At 37.4% G+C, this 18213-nt stretch overlaps 2 protein-coding genes across 3 annotated transcripts; both read right to left on the bottom strand.

Annotated features, from left to right (window-relative positions):
- Positions 1 to 422: 422 nt before the first annotated feature.
- On the bottom strand, positions 423 to 11065 carry LOC143470231 (uncharacterized). Of its 2 annotated transcripts, none has more exons than XM_076968218.1 (14): positions 10533 to 11065; positions 10249 to 10430; positions 8754 to 8929; positions 8455 to 8565; positions 8261 to 8325; positions 8013 to 8076; positions 7723 to 7909; positions 4886 to 7262; positions 4097 to 4281; positions 3366 to 3892; positions 3109 to 3223; positions 2692 to 2938; positions 2376 to 2441; positions 423 to 2278 (listed from the first exon to the last, which is right to left on the bottom strand). In XM_076968218.1, the coding sequence occupies exons 1-14, from the start codon at positions 10567 to 10569 to the stop codon at positions 978 to 980; spliced, it is 5640 nt and encodes a 1879-aa protein (XP_076824333.1). In that variant the 5' UTR covers positions 10570 to 11065; the 3' UTR covers positions 423 to 977. The 2 variants fall into 2 exon arrangements, with proteins under 2 accessions (XP_076824333.1, XP_076824334.1); XM_076968219.1 differs by having other exon boundaries at positions 2376 to 2435.
- Positions 11066 to 13470: 2405 nt separating this feature from the next.
- LOC143470761 (uncharacterized) lies at positions 13471 to 17256 on the bottom strand. Its single transcript, XM_076969034.1, has 7 exons — positions 17078 to 17256; positions 16813 to 16929; positions 16563 to 16676; positions 15984 to 16136; positions 15654 to 15859; positions 15019 to 15170; positions 13471 to 14950 (listed from the first exon to the last, which is right to left on the bottom strand). The coding sequence occupies exons 1-7, from the start codon at positions 17169 to 17171 to the stop codon at positions 14767 to 14769; spliced, it is 1020 nt and encodes a 339-aa protein (XP_076825149.1). The 5' UTR covers positions 17172 to 17256; the 3' UTR covers positions 13471 to 14766.
- Between the last annotated feature and the right edge of the window lie 957 nt (positions 17257 to 18213).

Genomic DNA, 18213 nt, shown 5'->3' with positions numbered 1-18213 from the left:
AATGTTGATGTCTGATTGGGATTGACTTTGTGTAAAATACTGTTCACTTATTTTTACTTCAAGTGTTTGCCTTTTTCTAAACTGTAGACATCTTAGTCCTTGCTCAACAGATTTGTCACCAGGAAGTTAACTGTTGTAAATTTACTTCAAAGTCGAATAGAAAAGTTGTAGAAGATGTCCCACAAAATAACTCTGACCAGCGTTATACGCACACGTTCCACTTACGGCTACGAGCAGTGACCATTAACAGCGAACGCTTGTTAATCATTAATGCTAGTCATAAACTGACAACGGTCATACCCAGCCGCCGAAATGTGGGCGTTACCAAAGTGTGTTTAACTGGAATTTATCTGAAACGTAATGGCCCAATAAAAATAATTGCACAGGCGGCAATAATGGCGCGCGTATGTTTTGACCACACCTTTGTATAGGATAAATGTGTATTTGAAACAGAACACTAAAAAGATCTTATGTAGGAAACAATAACAACAGCTGTAAGGACGGCACAATATCATCTATGATTGCTACTGCAAGCGCAATTACACGAACACGCGGAAAGTATCTTGAAATAAAATATAAATTTCTTGAAGGCAGTTTGCGGGGACACATAAAAACAATTCATTTATGATCGCCGCTGTAATGCTAGAAACATTTCATAGCACAATTTGATGCCAATACCAGCAGGGAAAGTAAACATTACTTGATCGCTTTCAGGGTACTGCACCATTCCTACAGTGTTGAAACGTGAATAGATTTTCTTAATGTTACGGCTTGTTACTTTAAAAATCAGAGAAGTAGATTCGTTAAAAGAAACACATCTGAATCCAGAAAATGCATTCATTAACGGTAAGAAAAGCTTTTATCAAAAACACAGCCAAGAATATGTGACAATGTAACATAACTCTAACCTCTAGGTAAAAATCTTTCGACAGAAATGTAAAAGGGAGCACCATAGACATCGTACACAACACACAAGGTTAACGTTTTCTGAGAATCGCAGCTCTACGCGTCGCTTTTGCACAGTTAACCAGCACTTTCCCACTGTCTCCATCTTTAATTTTATCAACAGAAGATGGTAAAACCGTTTCGTTTATACTGCTCGGTGTCCTCGGCTTTAAAGGAAATGGATTCGAAACCTTTTTATCCTTCATCAGGTGCATCATTGGATAGGTGCTGCTGATGTCAGGTTGAAGTCGATCCGTTTCTTCCTCCAGTGAGTCGCAAAAGTCTGGATCTTGCAGCGTCATTTTGTGGTCGGACTTCCTTGAATTGTGCCGGACTGGCGTTGAAGTTTGAAGCTTTATGATCTCCTCATTGTTTAAAGTTTGATTAACTTTGTGGCAAGGCAGAGGAGAATTACCAGTTTCTGTGTCTAAATTACTTCCAGGAGATTTTGCATCTGACACAGTGCACGAATCTTGTGATGTACCCAAGGCAACTACAACATTAGCGTCTGTAGCATTCAAACTGGAACCTTGCAGGTCATTAGTTGTTGAATGCAAACAACTTTTATTTACTTGGGTACTGTTGCTTCTGGAAGTAACAGTCTTTAAGTTTTCATTGTTGGCTTGCTCAAGATTTTTTGGCTCTGAAATGACTTCACTTGAAACCAAAGGGCCTTTTATTTGATTGCTGAAAGTTAATCTTTCAAAACCATTGGCTTGATCACCGATGGTCAGTCTTGACAGACCCACTCTTCCGAGTGAACCCAAACGTCCAACTATGACATGTTGAGTGTTATTTAAAGAAGGACTGATGCGTCGACAGTACAACATGTTTGAAGTTTGACCCCCGACGGACCCATACATTCTTGGTTGCGGCAAAGGGGCGTCTGGTCCTGCCATAGTCTGATTCCAGTGCACTGTACCCCCTTTACTAGATGGAGAAGTCTTCATCACTTCGGGCACAGTTCTAGCGTCTTTCACAGTGGTAGTCTTGGACAAAAGCGATGATGCAGAACAGGATATGGTAGCGTTCAGCGACAACTTTGGTGAAAGCAATTGTGACCCTTGATTCTGAGCTGCTGTGGTCACAATCGAACCAACACTGCGGTCAATATTTGTAAAAACAGGCGATGAAGTTTGAGCGACTGATGTTGATGGAAGCACAACTGTTGGAGACGAAATTCTGTGCGTTTTAGAATGTTCTGTGGCTGGTTTCACAGCAGACTGTACAAGAACCGGTTTAGATGTTCCATTTGGTCCAAAAGATGGATTTTGCTGGTATGTAGCGATGCCTGCTTTTGTGGACATTCCATGACCTAAGTTTTGACATTGCTCTGTATAAAAAAAGCGATAAATGAAGCAATTAAGATCCAATTTGTAAATATAAAACCTTCCGGAAACAAACGAGCATGAAATGACTTGACAATATACCTTTTTCTGCTGGTTTTACAGTAGGTGATTGGTTTAGATTTGTATTAACTGGAACCGCACCTGCAACTATAACCAATGAAAATTCAGATCAATTTCAAAATCTTTTATTGCAACTAATCGTAAAATCCAACCAAACCTAACCCATGTGTTATTGTTTGTTACATAGAAACTACCAGTGGAAGAAAAAACACTGTTGTTTAGTTAGTTTTACAATTAACAATACACCAAAATATATCCCTAATTCTCAAATGCATTCACCACAGTCAACATTATAACCACATACAAGTTCAATTGTAAGTACTAAAACAGTAATTACCGCTAACTGAAGCCAAAGTCGTCTGCGCTCCATTCAAGATAAGCACTTGCTGACCATTACTCACTCCAGATAGCAAGGCATTTCCTCGTATTGGAATTATTGTGTTCATGTTTGGGCTTGCAGAATTGGCTTGTGCTGGAACTGCAAAAGCTATGCCAAGATTTTGGCCTGTGCCCTGTAAGACTGTTTGATTTGCGGTGCGTACAACAGCACTGACTGGTATTAGGACCATGCTTTGGTTGTTTACCTAGATAAAAACACACAAAAATACAGCAATCAATATTCATTAACCGCATGCAGATTATGACAACATATAAAGATTTATATCAATCAATACCCATGCAGAGAATCATGATATATCTATAGTTCAATGCACTGCTGCTGCACAAGATGAATATGGTTAAGTAGGAAGCTTACCGCACTATTCCCCTTTACTGACGCGCAAACTACATTACCAGTCACCAGTCTGGGTTGCATGCGAATAGACTGCGGTGAAAATGCAACTGTATGGGGAGTGTTCGCTGGAAAGAAACTGAAAACAAGTTGTAAATTGTTTTACTCTGCGATTATAACAAAAATGTTTCAGAATCTTCTTATGCAAATACCCACAACACTAAAGCAATTTCTGCGAATGAAGCACATTTTATGCAGAGAAATAATAAGTTATGTCTTACTTTGGTACTGGAGCAGTACATCTGGGTTTCTTGCCTCCTTTTGATTTCACACTGACCGAGTTCATTGCCGCTTTAATGACATTGGTAGGCTTTGCCTGGGTGGTTTTGCTGTTGTTTAAAATGCTTGTGTTGGACAATCTTCCTGGACCGGTTTTTAAGTTGTTTTCACTGAGTGAAGGCAGGATTTGGTCCATCGGTAAGTTTGACCTGTTGGCATTATTTGGTTTTCTTTTACTTGGGGTTCTGTTTTTGGTTTTGCGGTTTCCTTTTGGACTAAGACCCTTTGCTTTCAATCCAACATTGGAATATTTTATTCTAATCCCAGCATCATCAGTGCTAAGCACGGTAGGTTGTTGAAGTCTGTTTGTTTGTGTAAGGTTGAAAGTGATGTTGCTCGCCGTTGTTATATTGATATTTGCGTGTTCTGCAGGACTTGATGGTACGCTGCTCCATGACACGGTTTCTGGTGGTGGAGTAATTATTGGGCTGCTTGACAACGAAGAATGAAATGCCTTGTTTTCAGCATCCTGTAACAGTTGTATTGGATTTACAGATATATCAAGTGTATTTGTTTATGTAAGTGTACTCTGATCTACCAACCAGACTTTTGTGACATTTTATATAACACTATGATTGAAACTAGTCAACACCTAACATGCTACAACAGAAGAACTCGAATTGGAGCAACACAACTTACACAAGAACATTCCATTAAAGTGCAAACACCATACCATTGAAAGTTCTCTGGCCAGAATGCTGGTGTACTCATCAGCGTTTAATGAACTGGTGGATAACTCCCTGTTACATTGTGAGTTGTTTTGAGCAGTTTCGTCCTGTAAGCTCTGTATTACTCCTTCCAATTCATGCAGGTCTTCAACAATTGAAGAATCCAACGACGTGGACTCACCAGCTACACCTTGTTTTATAAAGTGTTCATATCTCGTTGTTATGACTGAGTTGCATTGAATCATACCAGACTATATATATCACAGAACCATGAAATGATTCAAGTTTTAGCTTTAGAATGGTAAACAGGACAATAAAAACATTTCATAGGATTTTTGCTGTGATTAAGTGATTGTGTTATTGCATCCACGCGTGATATTTTAACGATTTCAACTTATCTTTCTGTTGTTTCATAAACTTATAAGCTTTTCGAATGGACGACAGTTATGCATATATACAGCAACCGCTGACCAGCGGCACCAGTGTGTCGTAAGAAATTATCAGGTACGCCGACAAAGATTATCCAATTTTACCTGATTGGTAGTCTAACACTTGGGCTATATTTACATATATATATAATTATACGTTCTATGCCGATAATTACTTACAAGCCAATAATTAATGTTAAAATAAAATCGGTAGGGTAAGCAATTTAGGGTGTTGCTAACCAAAAAAGGTTTGGAACCGTTGCACTAGGAAACTACAATGATAAATCAATTTGGAGCACTCATATTTAAAGTAAAAAGGTTACGGTTGTTATGTTAAAGCTTAGTCTACAGAAAAAAAGCACATACTCAAGTTTTCTTTTTTCTCAGTCAGCACATTGTCAGAAAACTGGGTCCCAGGTAACCACTTTGAAATATCTTCATCTGAATTGATCTGCGGTGGCACAAGTGAAATCTGACTGCAGGAACTGCTTGACTGGCTTAATCCAATACTTTGTTGTGAGGCCACAGCGCATGGAGATGTGCTTCGAGAACCATTTGTACTTGAAGGTAAATTTGGGTTGTTTGTTTGTGCTGAAGACTCCGCAGAAGCTTTTGCACTTCCAATAGTAGTTGACGTGTCTTTCTGGTCATCACTGCTGTCTATTACAATGGTTTCATTTATAGCCGCATTACGTGATTCCATGCTGTTAATTGAGGGAAAAAATAGTCCATTTTCATTAAGTTCGTCAATGTTTATGTCAATATTTGAGTTTTCTGAATCTACAGCTCCTGCCAAAAGCAATGCGTTGTCCAAAACTTCGCTTGATTTTCCAGAAAATAAACCTAGTTCGGAAAACATGTTAGGCATAACATCATTCAGCAGCTCATTTCCGTCCAGGCTAAATGCTTCAAATACACCGCAGTTACTGTCATCATCAACTGCTATGGGCAAGCCGTTGCCAGACACATTCGAGGCAAGATTGGTTGTTCCATCTGCATTGTTGTTTTTATTTTCGTCAACACTGTCGCCCTGTAATTCGCTAGGAGTGTTCAAGCTTTTTTCTTTAGACGGAGATGGCAAGTCAGCAAGGACTTCTAACTTTGCAATCGGCTTTGGAGAATTATTCTCTTGATGGCTGTCTGAAGCTTGAGGGTCCGTTTTAGACAGTTTCCCCTTTTTAATGCGCCTCCTCTTTCGTTTGCTCAAAGGTGGAAGTTTAGTTTTCTTTCTTTGTTTTGCACTTGGTGGGTCCACATAGATGTCTGCAACTACATTCATGGAAGTATCCAGTTTGTAAAGTTGTTGTATCTCTGAATGCCAGATGTGGTTATGGCAATAACAAGCAAATGGTAGGGCTTTGTTTTCACACTGCCGAGCACCACTACGATCTGTAAGGGTACACAGCGATGGAACTTTGGCACATGTTTTACGCTGTGCTGCACAAGTAATTGGTTTTGTACCAAGTTTGCTTAACACAAGTGCTGTCTCTTTTGGGCTTGCTTTGGCTGCTTCTGTAAGAAGTTTGATTTGTTTTTTCTCTCTCTTGTATAACGCTTTCCACTTTTTGGTGTTTTGATTCAAACGACGGCAATGTCTACTGACAGAAGATCGTTTTGTTGGTGAAGCAGGATCGTCCGTAACACACTGTTTGCCTTGTGCTGTTGCTACTCCAGGCGATTCATGGCCACGCATTAGTTTTTCTACTTGTTTTGTTTCCATGCATGTCATAAAAGGAAAATGTAAATGTTTGTGAAAATAATTCTGAGATGGATCTGCATACAACATCTTTCTGCATGTTTCACAATCTACATTTTTGTGTCTTTTCGTAAATGGTTGAATGTTCTTTGATTTAATGACGGGTTGCACCTCGGACTGTGATGGCACACAAGTGCACAGACCTAAGCTTCCATCATCACAAAAAGGCCCCAATGGAAACAAGTCTTGGTTCCTTAAACTGTTGTCAATTTGCAAGTCAACATACTTTCTCAGTGCATTCACAGATGTTTCCACATTAAGCTTGTCTGAATTCTTGTTGCGGTTCACGGAAATGTTCACTGATGGCAATATAATTTGCTTGCTGAAGTCTAACTTTGTAGTAAGGCGACTGGAAGTGGAATTTAACTTGGCGTACTTGCTCTTGTTCAAAATTTTTGGCGTTTCCACTGTATTGTCATTCTTATGTGGTACAGTTAGGCCACCAACAGAAGCCAAGGCCTCCAGCACACGTCTATCCAGCTCACTTGACGACAAATGCTGCAACGAACTGGCAGTTGATGAAGTGCTTGATTTTTTGGGTTTCTTCGCATTACTTGGTGCTTGACCACAAGCATCAGCTTTACGTTTCAAATCAGAAGTCTGGGAAAACGGTTGTAATCCAGTGACGTTTACTTGATTGCTTTGATTCACAGTACTCATTGCTTGATTTGTGACGTGGTTAGTACCGTAACTTGATGTGTTCATAGAAGCTGGCATGTTATACACAGTTGTTTTGTGGCTGTTTTTAACAGACTTTTGAACATTGTTATTCACACGTCTGTGTGTCTGTTGCTTTTTAGAAGCACATATTCCATGTAGGTCCTCTGGATTTTTAACGGTTGCCACAGTTACTCCCAATGAATTGAGCAGTTCGATCTGTTGCTTAGCAGTCAAACGATCTTGATTTTGGTTGAGAAAATCCACAAAAGCTTGCAGAAATTCTCCATCCATCGCAAAAGTATTGCCACCAGCTGTTGATTGTGGCACCTACACGCCCAAAATATTTAATAGTTATCACTAGTTAGATGAACAATAAACAACACAATTTGAATGCGATCAACATCTATTTCATACATTTATCAAAGATGTACGAAACCTTAATGTATGATTGCATCACAATGGTGACAATATAGGCTAGCACAGCATGACATATATTCCAGTGGCCACTATATCACAAAAATACACTGCACATGCATTGTGCTCTAACAGGAAACCAGCGCTGGCGCTCAAATTTATATGTATATATATATATAGGTAAATACTAATATCTAATAATCATATTTTGAACGACATTTAAACACATAAGTGCATTATGCAATTCAATATTCAAGAATGTTATAACAGTCTCTACGTTTCTTCTAGACATTAGTATAACGATTTATTAAATATTATTTTCACGAATAATGTAATTATTCTACCACATACTTATTTACTACTTAGTGCTTACATTCATAGACGCTTGTATTTTCTTTTCTTTTGTGAGCCGATTGCTATCAGTGACCAGAGATGGATTAGAAAACAAAGAAACTGGAACTGCTATGCTAGAAGCGGCTGAGTTCTGTGACACACCTACGCTCCTGCTGTCTGGCTTATCTATCCCTTTTCCTCCACCAAGTTTTGGCGCAACAGAATTCCTATATAAGTATTAAGTATACAGTACATCGATGCCCCACTGTCTATAGAATGATACGTACAGTTATTGACGTGGAAACATTGATCAAAACAAGACTGATGTACCTTCTGGGTAAAGTGTCTGTAAATCCACCATTCAGTGTATTGAGAGTAATTCCCTGCATATTCCCTGAGGAGAAAGATATGATTAAAATGTTTATTAATTATTTAAAAACAATCAGAAAGAATTATTTCAATATTTAAAAACCTTCTTTGGGCTCAGAACTAACATATATCGTACTAATAAAAATCTACTGAGAGTGATGCTTCAAGAGATAAAATCTCGCAGCTAAGTTGTACTATTGTATAATCACCTGGTTTTGTGCCTGGGCAAGTTGAGCCATTGACCAAAACTTGACTCCTGTCAGCAGTTAAATACCTAAAAAACATTCAGTAACTGTTGAAAGCTCAAATTTGAAAACTTTTCTATGCTACAAATATTATTGCATTTCACAATCTACAACCTACTACATTTCAAGCATAAAGTCTGAAGGCGTTAACAGCCTACCTTTCATTAAGTTGTTGGGGGTGGACAGCAAAATTGGTTGAGCTCTTTTGAGGTATTCCATTAACAGTTATTTCTCCGGGTTTTGGCAATTCCAGATGATTACGACAAAAACTAAAATAAAACAGTCCCTTTAATGTCACAGTGAACAGAAAGTAAAGTGGCAAAATGCATTCCATAGCCTGTATGTGTGTATATATAAATATACAAAGAAGTGAAACTATGAAAGTAGTAAAATGAATTTTATACACAGCGGCTTTCTATTTGAGGCTATTATTGCATAATCTTGTTTGTAAGTGAACCTCTTTCCAATTCCACAAGTGGCAGCAGCTAAATTAGTACATCTGCTGTTGTCATGTGGTGACACATAAGAACAGAGTGTATTGCCATAGAAAGGACTACAGTTTCTGTTGTGAGGTGAGAATTCAGCAAGTTCAGAAAGCAGAATTGGTTGCTGACCACCATTGAACAGCCCAGTCTAAAAATCCAGAACAAAACAAACTTGTTTCTATTTAACATGCATAGATATATATAAATAGTAGGAAATGGATGATCTGAATTTAAGTACTTGGTCAAACATTCACACGTTTCACACGCATGGAGGCTTAACACCGATTATGCATGATACAATGCACCATATGCACGCTGAACACAGTAAGGAGTATTATACAGTATTGAGCTGCTACATTAAGCAGCACCTACTTTCAACTTCCCTGTTTCAAATGCAAAATCTTTAATTTTTGCAAAACCTTTAATACCTTAGTATTAGCTTTTCCAAACTTTTTAATGCAATTTGTTACAAAGACATAACATTTTCCTTTTAAAACTTATCACTGAACTTGAAATAAATCAACACTTTTTTGTTTTAATAGTTATTTAGTTTATGGCAACAACCCATATTACGTAACTGGAGCAGCAATCATCAAGCTACATAATCAACTTAACCGCAACACAGTAGAGCAGAAAGCAAATGCTTCGTCATTGAAGAAGTTATAAGTGGCTAATTTTGCATTGGAAAAATTTGCATATGTTCACTGCGTAGTCAGTTGCATAGAACGTGAAATATGACCAAACCGGTGAAAACTTACCAGCCGCATTATACTCTAAGTTTCTTTGTCTTGCTCTAGCAAGCAGCAGTGTAACTAACATTGTATGATGACTAAAACCGAAACTGGTAGGCTACTAACTGAAAATATTAACCCTTTCTATTGCGCAATGCATTTGACGTAATAATAGGTTGTTTCCCAATTCCTGTCATTATATCTTACGTGTAAACAATTAGGTTTTGGTAAGAATGCGCACGGGTCAAGACACTGTCCAGTCAACTTACTCATTTTTTCATATGAGCTTGCTACGGTCGTGCTCCGGCACACGTCAAGGGTCTCTTGTTTTCTTTAATTATATCTTGTGCAGGAGTTTAGAATACAACTACGTGCATTCTTAAAGTATGGTTAAAACTCGAGTAATCCAGAATATACTGGATAGGTGTGGGAATAATTAGACTGAAATGTTGGTAACTAAGAGACTTGATGTAAATAATGACATACCAGCCGAATACGGCAAATTACAAATTACCACAATGTCTGTACTCAGCCTCGGATTTGACCCGGTACATTCACTACCTACACCACAACAGCACAGGAAAAGTTTAATAACTTTCCACCTACCCATAATATAGCCTAATCACATATAGGCTATATAGCCTTTAAAATACAAATTCCAAAACTATAAGAAGCAGCTGCATAGACCATCCAACAAACATATCAAAGTAAGATTCAAAATGTAATCATGTTTAACCTGAGATTTGTATGGACTTGTCTGTATACTTTTTAAATGTCCACTTCCACAAGGCGGCGACTGAACAGACAAGGAAGCAGGTAAGTGATCATCAAGGCCTCCGGCTTCTCCAAATAATCCATTTAATGATATTGAAACTCTTGTTCCCTTTGTCGGTGATACTGTGTCTATTCCTGGTGTTTCTGAAGAATAGTTGAACATCAATTTAAGTAATCATTGATGATATAAAAGATATTTGTGTTGAGTACAAGGTGATACTGTAGATATATATATATATAACTCACCCATGTGTGATTTAATTGGAGAGTTAAAAGAGTACATGTTTGACAATCATAAACAAGAAAAATAAATTCTTCCAATTCTGATTAAATAGCCAACCTGGTGGCAAACACACGTGTACCATATTTCACCTTACATTTTTATTGGGCCTAGTCAAACTGACATCACTTAATGCAATTCTTAAGTTCTTGAAATCACAGCAAATGTTAGTGCCTGAAACAATTTTCTGTAACTTTGCTGATATCCGAATGGAAGAGTTTGGAATTTGACAGGTTGAATTTTTTTGGCAACAAATTTTATGCAGATTTTGCGTTAATTGCCAGACTAAACATTTTGGATTCAGATTCAGAGACAGGGCATGAAATAGCCTAACCTATACTTGCTATACTGTCTGCCGCTTCCCGAAACGTTTTGAAGTGACCAATAAACTACAAATGATGAATAAAAACTTTCATGTTTTCTACAACAAATATTTTCCTTTTTTATGGTATCTTCTTATCCCTAAAAGCATTAACTTCCCACAAAGTTGATTAAATTTTATCATAAATGCGTACGGTATCGATCGCTTCTGAATAAACAGGTCAGTAACAGCAAGCGCCCTCTAACGACGCATTCTGCCATCGACAACATTTTAATCATTATTTAAGGTCGAATCAATTGCATCGAACTCAAGATTGATTAAGAAATGAATGATTGTCATTATAGATTATAATGTAGTTTCTTAATAGTAGTTAAATCTGTTGCAAATATCAAGCAAAGATAAAAACTAAAATCAAAATGACAAATTTTTGTTTAAAAGTATGTATCGTGATCATTTCAGCAGCACTTTTCTGTGTTTTTTTTGTACTGTAATTTCAGATATTTTTAAGCACGACTATAGAACTTTGTGAAAGAAATAATCGTAAAGAGTTTACGTTAAATCAGTCAATACGATCAATGCAAAGTGGTTGCTTATGGCCATGCAATGAGTCATAGATAAATGTTAGCAAAGAAAATGTCTCCCTCAGGTCAGTTCATTAAGTAAATGTGGCGAATTACACTTTATTCAAAGATTTGATTAAATATTTTCTACATAAATTACTTTGACAAGCTACTAATCAACACATTTGAAAATCTCGTTGTGTTTCTAACGATAAGTGCTTGTTGCTTTTTAATAAAGCGGATACCAACATAGCAGTATGGTCGCGGATGAATATTATTGAAAACCGACCAATCGGAAAACAGCTGTTTTGACGTCACTCGATAGTTCTTTATTTTCATTCGTAGTGATGAGGACATAATACAGCGATGATTGGACATCGGTAAAATACGATAACAAGGCTATAATATGTTATTTGCAGCACCAATATCTGAATGGAACAAAGCTAAAACAAAATGTTACCTGACAAAAAGTCCCAAAGCGTTCAATATCCAATTCCGGCAGAGAAAATAACCCTTGCACAGACGCGGCAAAATTAAACAGAGTTGAGCAACGCGTATTCTCCATAGTTTGTAGGGAACCACTGATCGACATGGCCTACGGTCCATCTTATTCCTACAGAGCTGGTACAAATGACTACTTATGACACCAAGACACACGAACCACTGAACTCTATTTCAGGTGAAAACAATTTTTATAAAATGACTACGGCTGTTCAGTAATAGAAACTTTTTACGTGTTCTGCGCTATTTTACACCCTGCCCTCCGTGAGGCACACTCGCCAAACTAACATAGCTGAAACGCCCCTCTGCGTAGCACGTTCGAAAAACGCCGGAATGAACCATGGTTACGGTCCTGCTGCCATCTTGCCTGCAAATATGCGACAAATTGAACAAGAATATTTGGCATGGAGACGTCTTTCTGCTACAAGCTTAGAGAAATTCAATGAGACAAAAAAGCAAAACTTTAGGATGTTAAATTGCGTTTTACGACTATAAATGTTTACTATCACCTTAACGTAACTGCCTTCCTAACCGAACGACACAGCTGCATGTCAGGCTGGCAACTGATGGTCGCCGAACTGTATTCTTACGCATACATTTTGAGCAATCGTCATCGCTAACGTTTTCCATGATTGTATTTGGTTGACTAACCGAACCTCGGACAAATAAAGCACGTGACCAGTGTAGTAAGTCCTAAGTGTCGACAATGAACAACTCCTGGCTCGACGTTGGGTGGACTGCTTTTCTTGTTTTTGGAATCGGTTTCAAAGACAATTGATGACAACATTTTTGAACGGCAATGGTGCGTGGCGCTTTGCGTCGGGAATTTAGTTTTGCGTGAATACGTCATCACGTATGGACTTCAGAAGGAAACGTAGCGTATGTGTTACGTTTATAGCTTAAAACGTATGTTCCGCTATGCGTAAACTTTTGTCAGTGTGTTTCGTATCTACGTAAGACCTCACGTTTCGCCATGCTTGCGAACAAGCAATTATGAGCTTTATGCAATGATCAACAAGATGTTTCAACTTGTTTTCTTTGCAGGAAAGAAAATACACGTATCGCAACACCAGTACGCACAGATTAGAACAATTTTCATTGATTTAGATGCCCATGCCAGACAACCAAGACACGTTTAATAAATTTGTCGGTATATTTTTAAGTTTCGTATCTTGCATAATCTGTGGTTGTACTTTAACAGCAGCAGTCCTTCGTTGAAGTGAGTCGACTCACTCACAGTTGCTGAAGGTGCATGTATGTATTGTTAATATAGTACGTTATTATATTGTTTTGTTGTTACTAAAAAAACACAAAAAACAATCTATCATTGACAAAGATTGCATCGTGTTTCGAATCGAAATTGATCAGGTGAATAATATTTAATATACACTGTGACGTCTATCCGTTCTCAGCAATAATGTTCAACAGAACCAAACATTAAATCAAGACTTAGCTGTCTCTTGAGGAGATGCTTAATTGCTAAAAAGCTTCATTATAATGACTACACTTCAAACATTCAGAGATGTTTATATATCTTTTTATTTTTTCAGCAGCTATACTTAAGTTAATAATAGCAATATATGGATCACCATAGCGATTTTATGCCAGAAAAATACTGCACATACGAAATGACCTTATTTAACAAAACATCCACTGCAATCTTATTGTCGGCTCTCTAGCCGAGTGGTTCGCCTCGCAAAATATACGACTCAAGTCGCATGTTCGATACTCAGCGGCGCCATACCATTGTAATGCCCGTTTTTCAGAGCACTTTCTGGGCAGTTTCAGATCCAGCAAAATTATAAAAATCTAGTTGCAGATAAATTAATGCATATATATATAAATATAACAATTGCACGCCAAAAGTTGAAATGATGATTGAATGATGAAAGTCCGCATTATGTAAAACAACACATAATAATAATCCAGTCGAATCCGCTTAATTCGGACACCGGATAACCCGGACAACCGCTTTATTCGGCCAAAATGCTCGGGAACGGAACAAAAGTAAAAATTGAACGTAAAAAACTCCCGTTAATTCGGACAATTCTCCGCTTAATTCGGACACAGGTTCGCAATTCCATCGTTAGGTTATTAGTTATTACACAATAAACAGTACTTCCTTCGTTTTAACACAAGATAAAATTGCATTATGAGTGATTATGGTGAAACAATGACGATTGATGCGGTAACAATCGACAATAAACTCATATAAGGCCATGCCAGCTTCGATCATAGTCGCTTTTACTTCGGTACAATTGCGTCCATCTTGTAGGACAGAATGGTACAGAAAAGTTTAGCACAAAAAGTGAAATTGCTTACTAAAGTAAACGAAGACGTTTTATGCGATCAATGCCAATTACTGCAGTATAGCGCAGCTGCAATTCATTTATTACGCAACAGTACAGTATTTTAAATGAGTTTTCTGCCGTTATGCATGACCATGAAACGAACAATTGATTTTCCGCTTAATTCGGACAAAGCCGTTTCTCCGCTTAATTCGGCCAAAAGTGAGCGGAACCAAAGTGTCCGAATTAAGCGGAGTCGACTGTATAACTTTAGCTGGCTTTTAGTAAATGCCAATCAGTAAAAAATTTTTGAAGTAAGCTCATTCATGAACAGAAATGTCTTGGAATGAACAAGCGATCAGATTGATCAGTTTAATCAAAAGTGAAACTAAGTTGTTATTACATCAATTCTCTGTCAGCAGTATTTACCTCATTTTTAATTTTGGTCACGATCCCCAAATTCTGCATGATTTTTAACAATCATCCTATGTTAGCTAATAATCAAACTTGACACATTTTTCTCAAACGCCTAATCCTTTGGATTCATCTCAAAGAAGTGTAAAAGACAATCTCTTAGTTTCAAGTAATCGCTTCTACAATTGTAAATGTTGGCACTAATCCGCAGCCACAATCTGTCATTGAAAGAAGTAAAACAAGTTTGCACGGCATACTTCAACCAAAAGTCCACTGTAAGCTGATCCGCTGTCAAGTCTCTGCAAGAAAGTAAATGAAGCAGTCGAAAATCACAGACGATAAACCAACTTTGTAAACTCCAGTTTACCTGACACCATCAGGTAGTGGAGGCAGGCTCATAATCGCCATAACTGGTGATTTCATTGTACTTGGAATATCCAGTGGTTTTGTATTTAGCGCTTCACACAGCAATCTCACCGCCCATGATAATAATCCACTCGTGTAGCTGGTTAGTGCTTCCTGTAATAGGAAAGAGGTTTTAAGACATTTGCAATGTCATACTCATTACAAATGAACAGGAGCTAACCACAAACTGGTTAGTGGTTGCCGTAAGTAATTTCTTTGATGGGTTTAATATCATACAATACCCAATCAATGCAAACTTTCGCTGCAAAATTGCTGGTTTGTAATGCCATGTGAACATCACATAAACCATATTTAATAAAACTGTTGCAATTTTTTTGGTTAAAGTAGGTATTAATCTATGTCTAATTAAAACTGCATATCAATAACATTATGCAAATGACATGCAATAATGCATAATTGTGTCTGTCTTGGGCTCTGTTAAGTTGAATCAAATTTAAATGTGCAAAAATACCTGCAAGTGTGAACTTGCAGTAACGCTTAAATGCAACCAAGTATATTGTATGTAAAACTACAAACAGTAACGTTTAACCGTTACAAATTATTAAATGCTGAAGAATTTAAAATGGATGCACGTACCAACCCTCCAATGTCCTTGAAAAATTTGAGCGCCACCGGTATGGTATAAAATGCAGAATAATCACGTGTACCCATATAGGCAAATCTGTGATGCATGGTTTGGACGTAATTGGAAGAGATTGGTGGATAAATGGTACCCCTAAAGGCGGGTGATACCCACAGAAATCCAGTTGATCGGGCAGTGTAAACCCATTTGTGCAAGTTACCTTAACAAGGACTAAATAAGTCGCAAGAAAATTATGAAGTTTGCATAAGTTGAAGTCTCACGAGTCATGCATCATGATTTGAAATTTCTCGCTTAAAGTTCGCCTTCAAATATCTCTTACTTACCAACATAAAAGTCTGGCTGCATTTCATTCAAGTTGAGCTTGACCTGGCCGGGTGCATGGGCACCATCAATAACACTTAAAATGTTGTATTTTCTACACAAACCAATTAGACGTTCAACTGGCAATACAATAGCGGAGGGACTGGTAATGTGGTCTGCAGAACCAAAATATGTAATATTTGTAATGTGTAGTTCCCAACGTGGGGTTGGCAAGTTATACTTTAATTCTTCATAAATATCCTATATATTAAGTAACAGTTTTGAGGTTTAAGGGGTCAGTGCGAAAGAAACTCTTGCAGCTAAGAGTCTACAAGTTGAAAGTTTACACAAGCTTTCAAACATTGATGCTTGCTTTGTCATGCATAGCTAAAGAAAGCAAGCTTACAAAAGCACACTCAACTAAAAGAACAAATGTTAACCTTAAAGGGGCTAAGTTAACCAGCTATTGCTTTTATTAGAGGTTGCAAAGACTTTAAAACTTCTCACACTATGACACGCAACAAATGAAAAAAACAATTAGTAAACAAATTCAGTTACATATTATTTTGATTTGAACCATTGATTGAAAGTTTTACATTTACCGATAACTGCTATCTTGATGTCCGCATTAGTAGAGAAGTATTTCTCATAAAGGTCAATGATATCGCCTTCACTCTTAATAGGCACAGGAATATCCATAAAAATTCTTTGAAAGCCTGTTAACATACTTCATATCAGATCAGTTTTGTTCATATTCGACTTTGAACTTATGTATATACAAGTCCAAAATTGTAAAGGGTGTATAATGTGCCAATGTCTATGGAAACTACTCACATACCCGCACACACTTACCGCCATTCATTTCCTCAATGTCTTTTATTGTATTTTTCACGGCTAAGTATGTGTGGTTTGTCATAAGAACTTTAGTTCCGGCCTTGAATTTCAAAGATTTCATTATTGAGTTTATTCCTGCAAAATAGTAAAGCATGTCATATCGCAGAAAGTGTTCTGCAACAAAAAACGTCAGGTGGATCTCAGTTGGTCTACCATTGGCAGGCTTTAATCGATTTCAATCACAAAAAATGCCAAGTTTAACCAGAATCAAACGATCCATTACCCGTTGTTGCATTGTCAATCACAAAAATATCTTCCTTGTCTGCGCCAACAAACTCTGCAACAGCATCAACGGCTTCATGATAGTATTTGTTCATGTTCAGTCGAAACCAAACATCTGGTTGCTCGTCCTGCTCTTGAAGTAGCCTGATAAATATCAAACAGAAGATAAATGACAGGAATTATCACAGAATTCTTTGCCAATATATGTAAAAGGTTGAACATGGATGATGGCAGAGCTTTGGTAACTTTTTAAAGCAATAACAGAAGGAACTTAGAAAGCTAAGTATTTTTATTAAATAGAACGTTTTGTAGAAAATCTACGCCAGTGTTTTTCAAACTTTGTCTGATAGGGGACCGCCTAATGGCTTTGTTTGCTACATTTTGTACCCTCTGGCTACAGAAAAACTTAATTTGCTTTATCATAAATGAACCAACAAGAAAACACAATTTAATGTAAGTGATGCAACTGTTTCTTCTCCACAGACTGGTTTATGGGAGGAACACCACCAATTATATTACATCACAAAGGGGTTTTAAATTTGAAGCAAGTTGGGCAAGACACCGGTTTTCCCTAATCGCAAAAATTGCCTTTACTTCATACAACACGTCTGATGCATTACAGAGTTGCCGGATCATATGAATAGAGTGGGGTTTGATTGCAAAGTTCAGTAACAAGCCTATTCATGCTAAAAGTAACTTAGTTGTAATATAAGACTTCCCAAAATTTTGAACATAAACTGAAAGCTGCTCTTGAAGAGCACAGTTTGTGAATCACTACTGGTCTAAGCAAATAACAGCTCAATGTATTGAAAAATATAAAATTAATCTTTGGTGTGCCAAATTATATCCTGTTACTTATTTTACTATTTATAAATCTGATTAACACGGTTCAGACAACATAAACAGGACAAGAAGTTGGAGTTGAAAATCTGAAAGTTTAATCTAGGTCCGAAGAGGAAAGAGACTCTCAAATTATGGGTCACGTTATCTTGGTTGTACAAAAGAAAGCTCCAATTGTTGTGTGGTGTAATATGTTTTTTGCCAAGAATATGTATCTTCGGATTGTGGAAAGTTAATAAAACTCGGCGATATTTCCTCATCTCTCGAGCCACGGTTGTCCTGGTGTACAGTTCCAAT

The sequence above is a fragment of the Clavelina lepadiformis genome, chromosome 9 (genome assembly GCF_947623445.1).
Source record: "Clavelina lepadiformis chromosome 9, kaClaLepa1.1, whole genome shotgun sequence".
In the NCBI taxonomy this organism is placed as follows: Eukaryota; Metazoa; Chordata; class Ascidiacea; order Aplousobranchia; family Clavelinidae; genus Clavelina; species Clavelina lepadiformis.
Note: the sequence above shows the minus strand (reverse complement) of the source record. Positions and strands in the feature narration are given on the sequence as shown.

Excerpts from the sequence above, each read along its gene's own strand:
- LOC143470231 (XM_076968218.1), bottom strand. The coding sequence starts at position 10,569 with ATGTACTCTTTTAACTCTCCAATTAAATCACACATGG. Across the intron at positions 7,263-7,722 it reads AAATACAAGCGTCTATGAAT|GTGCCACAATCAACAGCTGG; the intron begins GTAAGCACTAAG and ends TTGGGCGTGTAG. Across the intron at positions 4,282-4,885 it reads TGAGAAAAAAGAAAACTTGA|GTGTAGCTGGTGAGTCCACG; the intron begins GTATGTGCTTTT and ends TTATAAAACAAG.
- LOC143470761 (XM_076969034.1), bottom strand. The coding sequence starts at position 17,171 with ATGAACAAATACTATCATGAAGCCGTTGATGCTGTTGCAGAGTTTGTT. Across the intron at positions 16,930-17,077 it reads GATTGACAATGCAACAACGG|GAATAAACTCAATAATGAAA; the intron begins GTAATGGATCGT and ends ACTATTTTGCAG. Across the intron at positions 16,677-16,812 it reads CATTGAGGAAATGAATGGCG|GCTTTCAAAGAATTTTTATG; the intron begins GTAAGTGTGTGC and ends GTATGTTAACAG.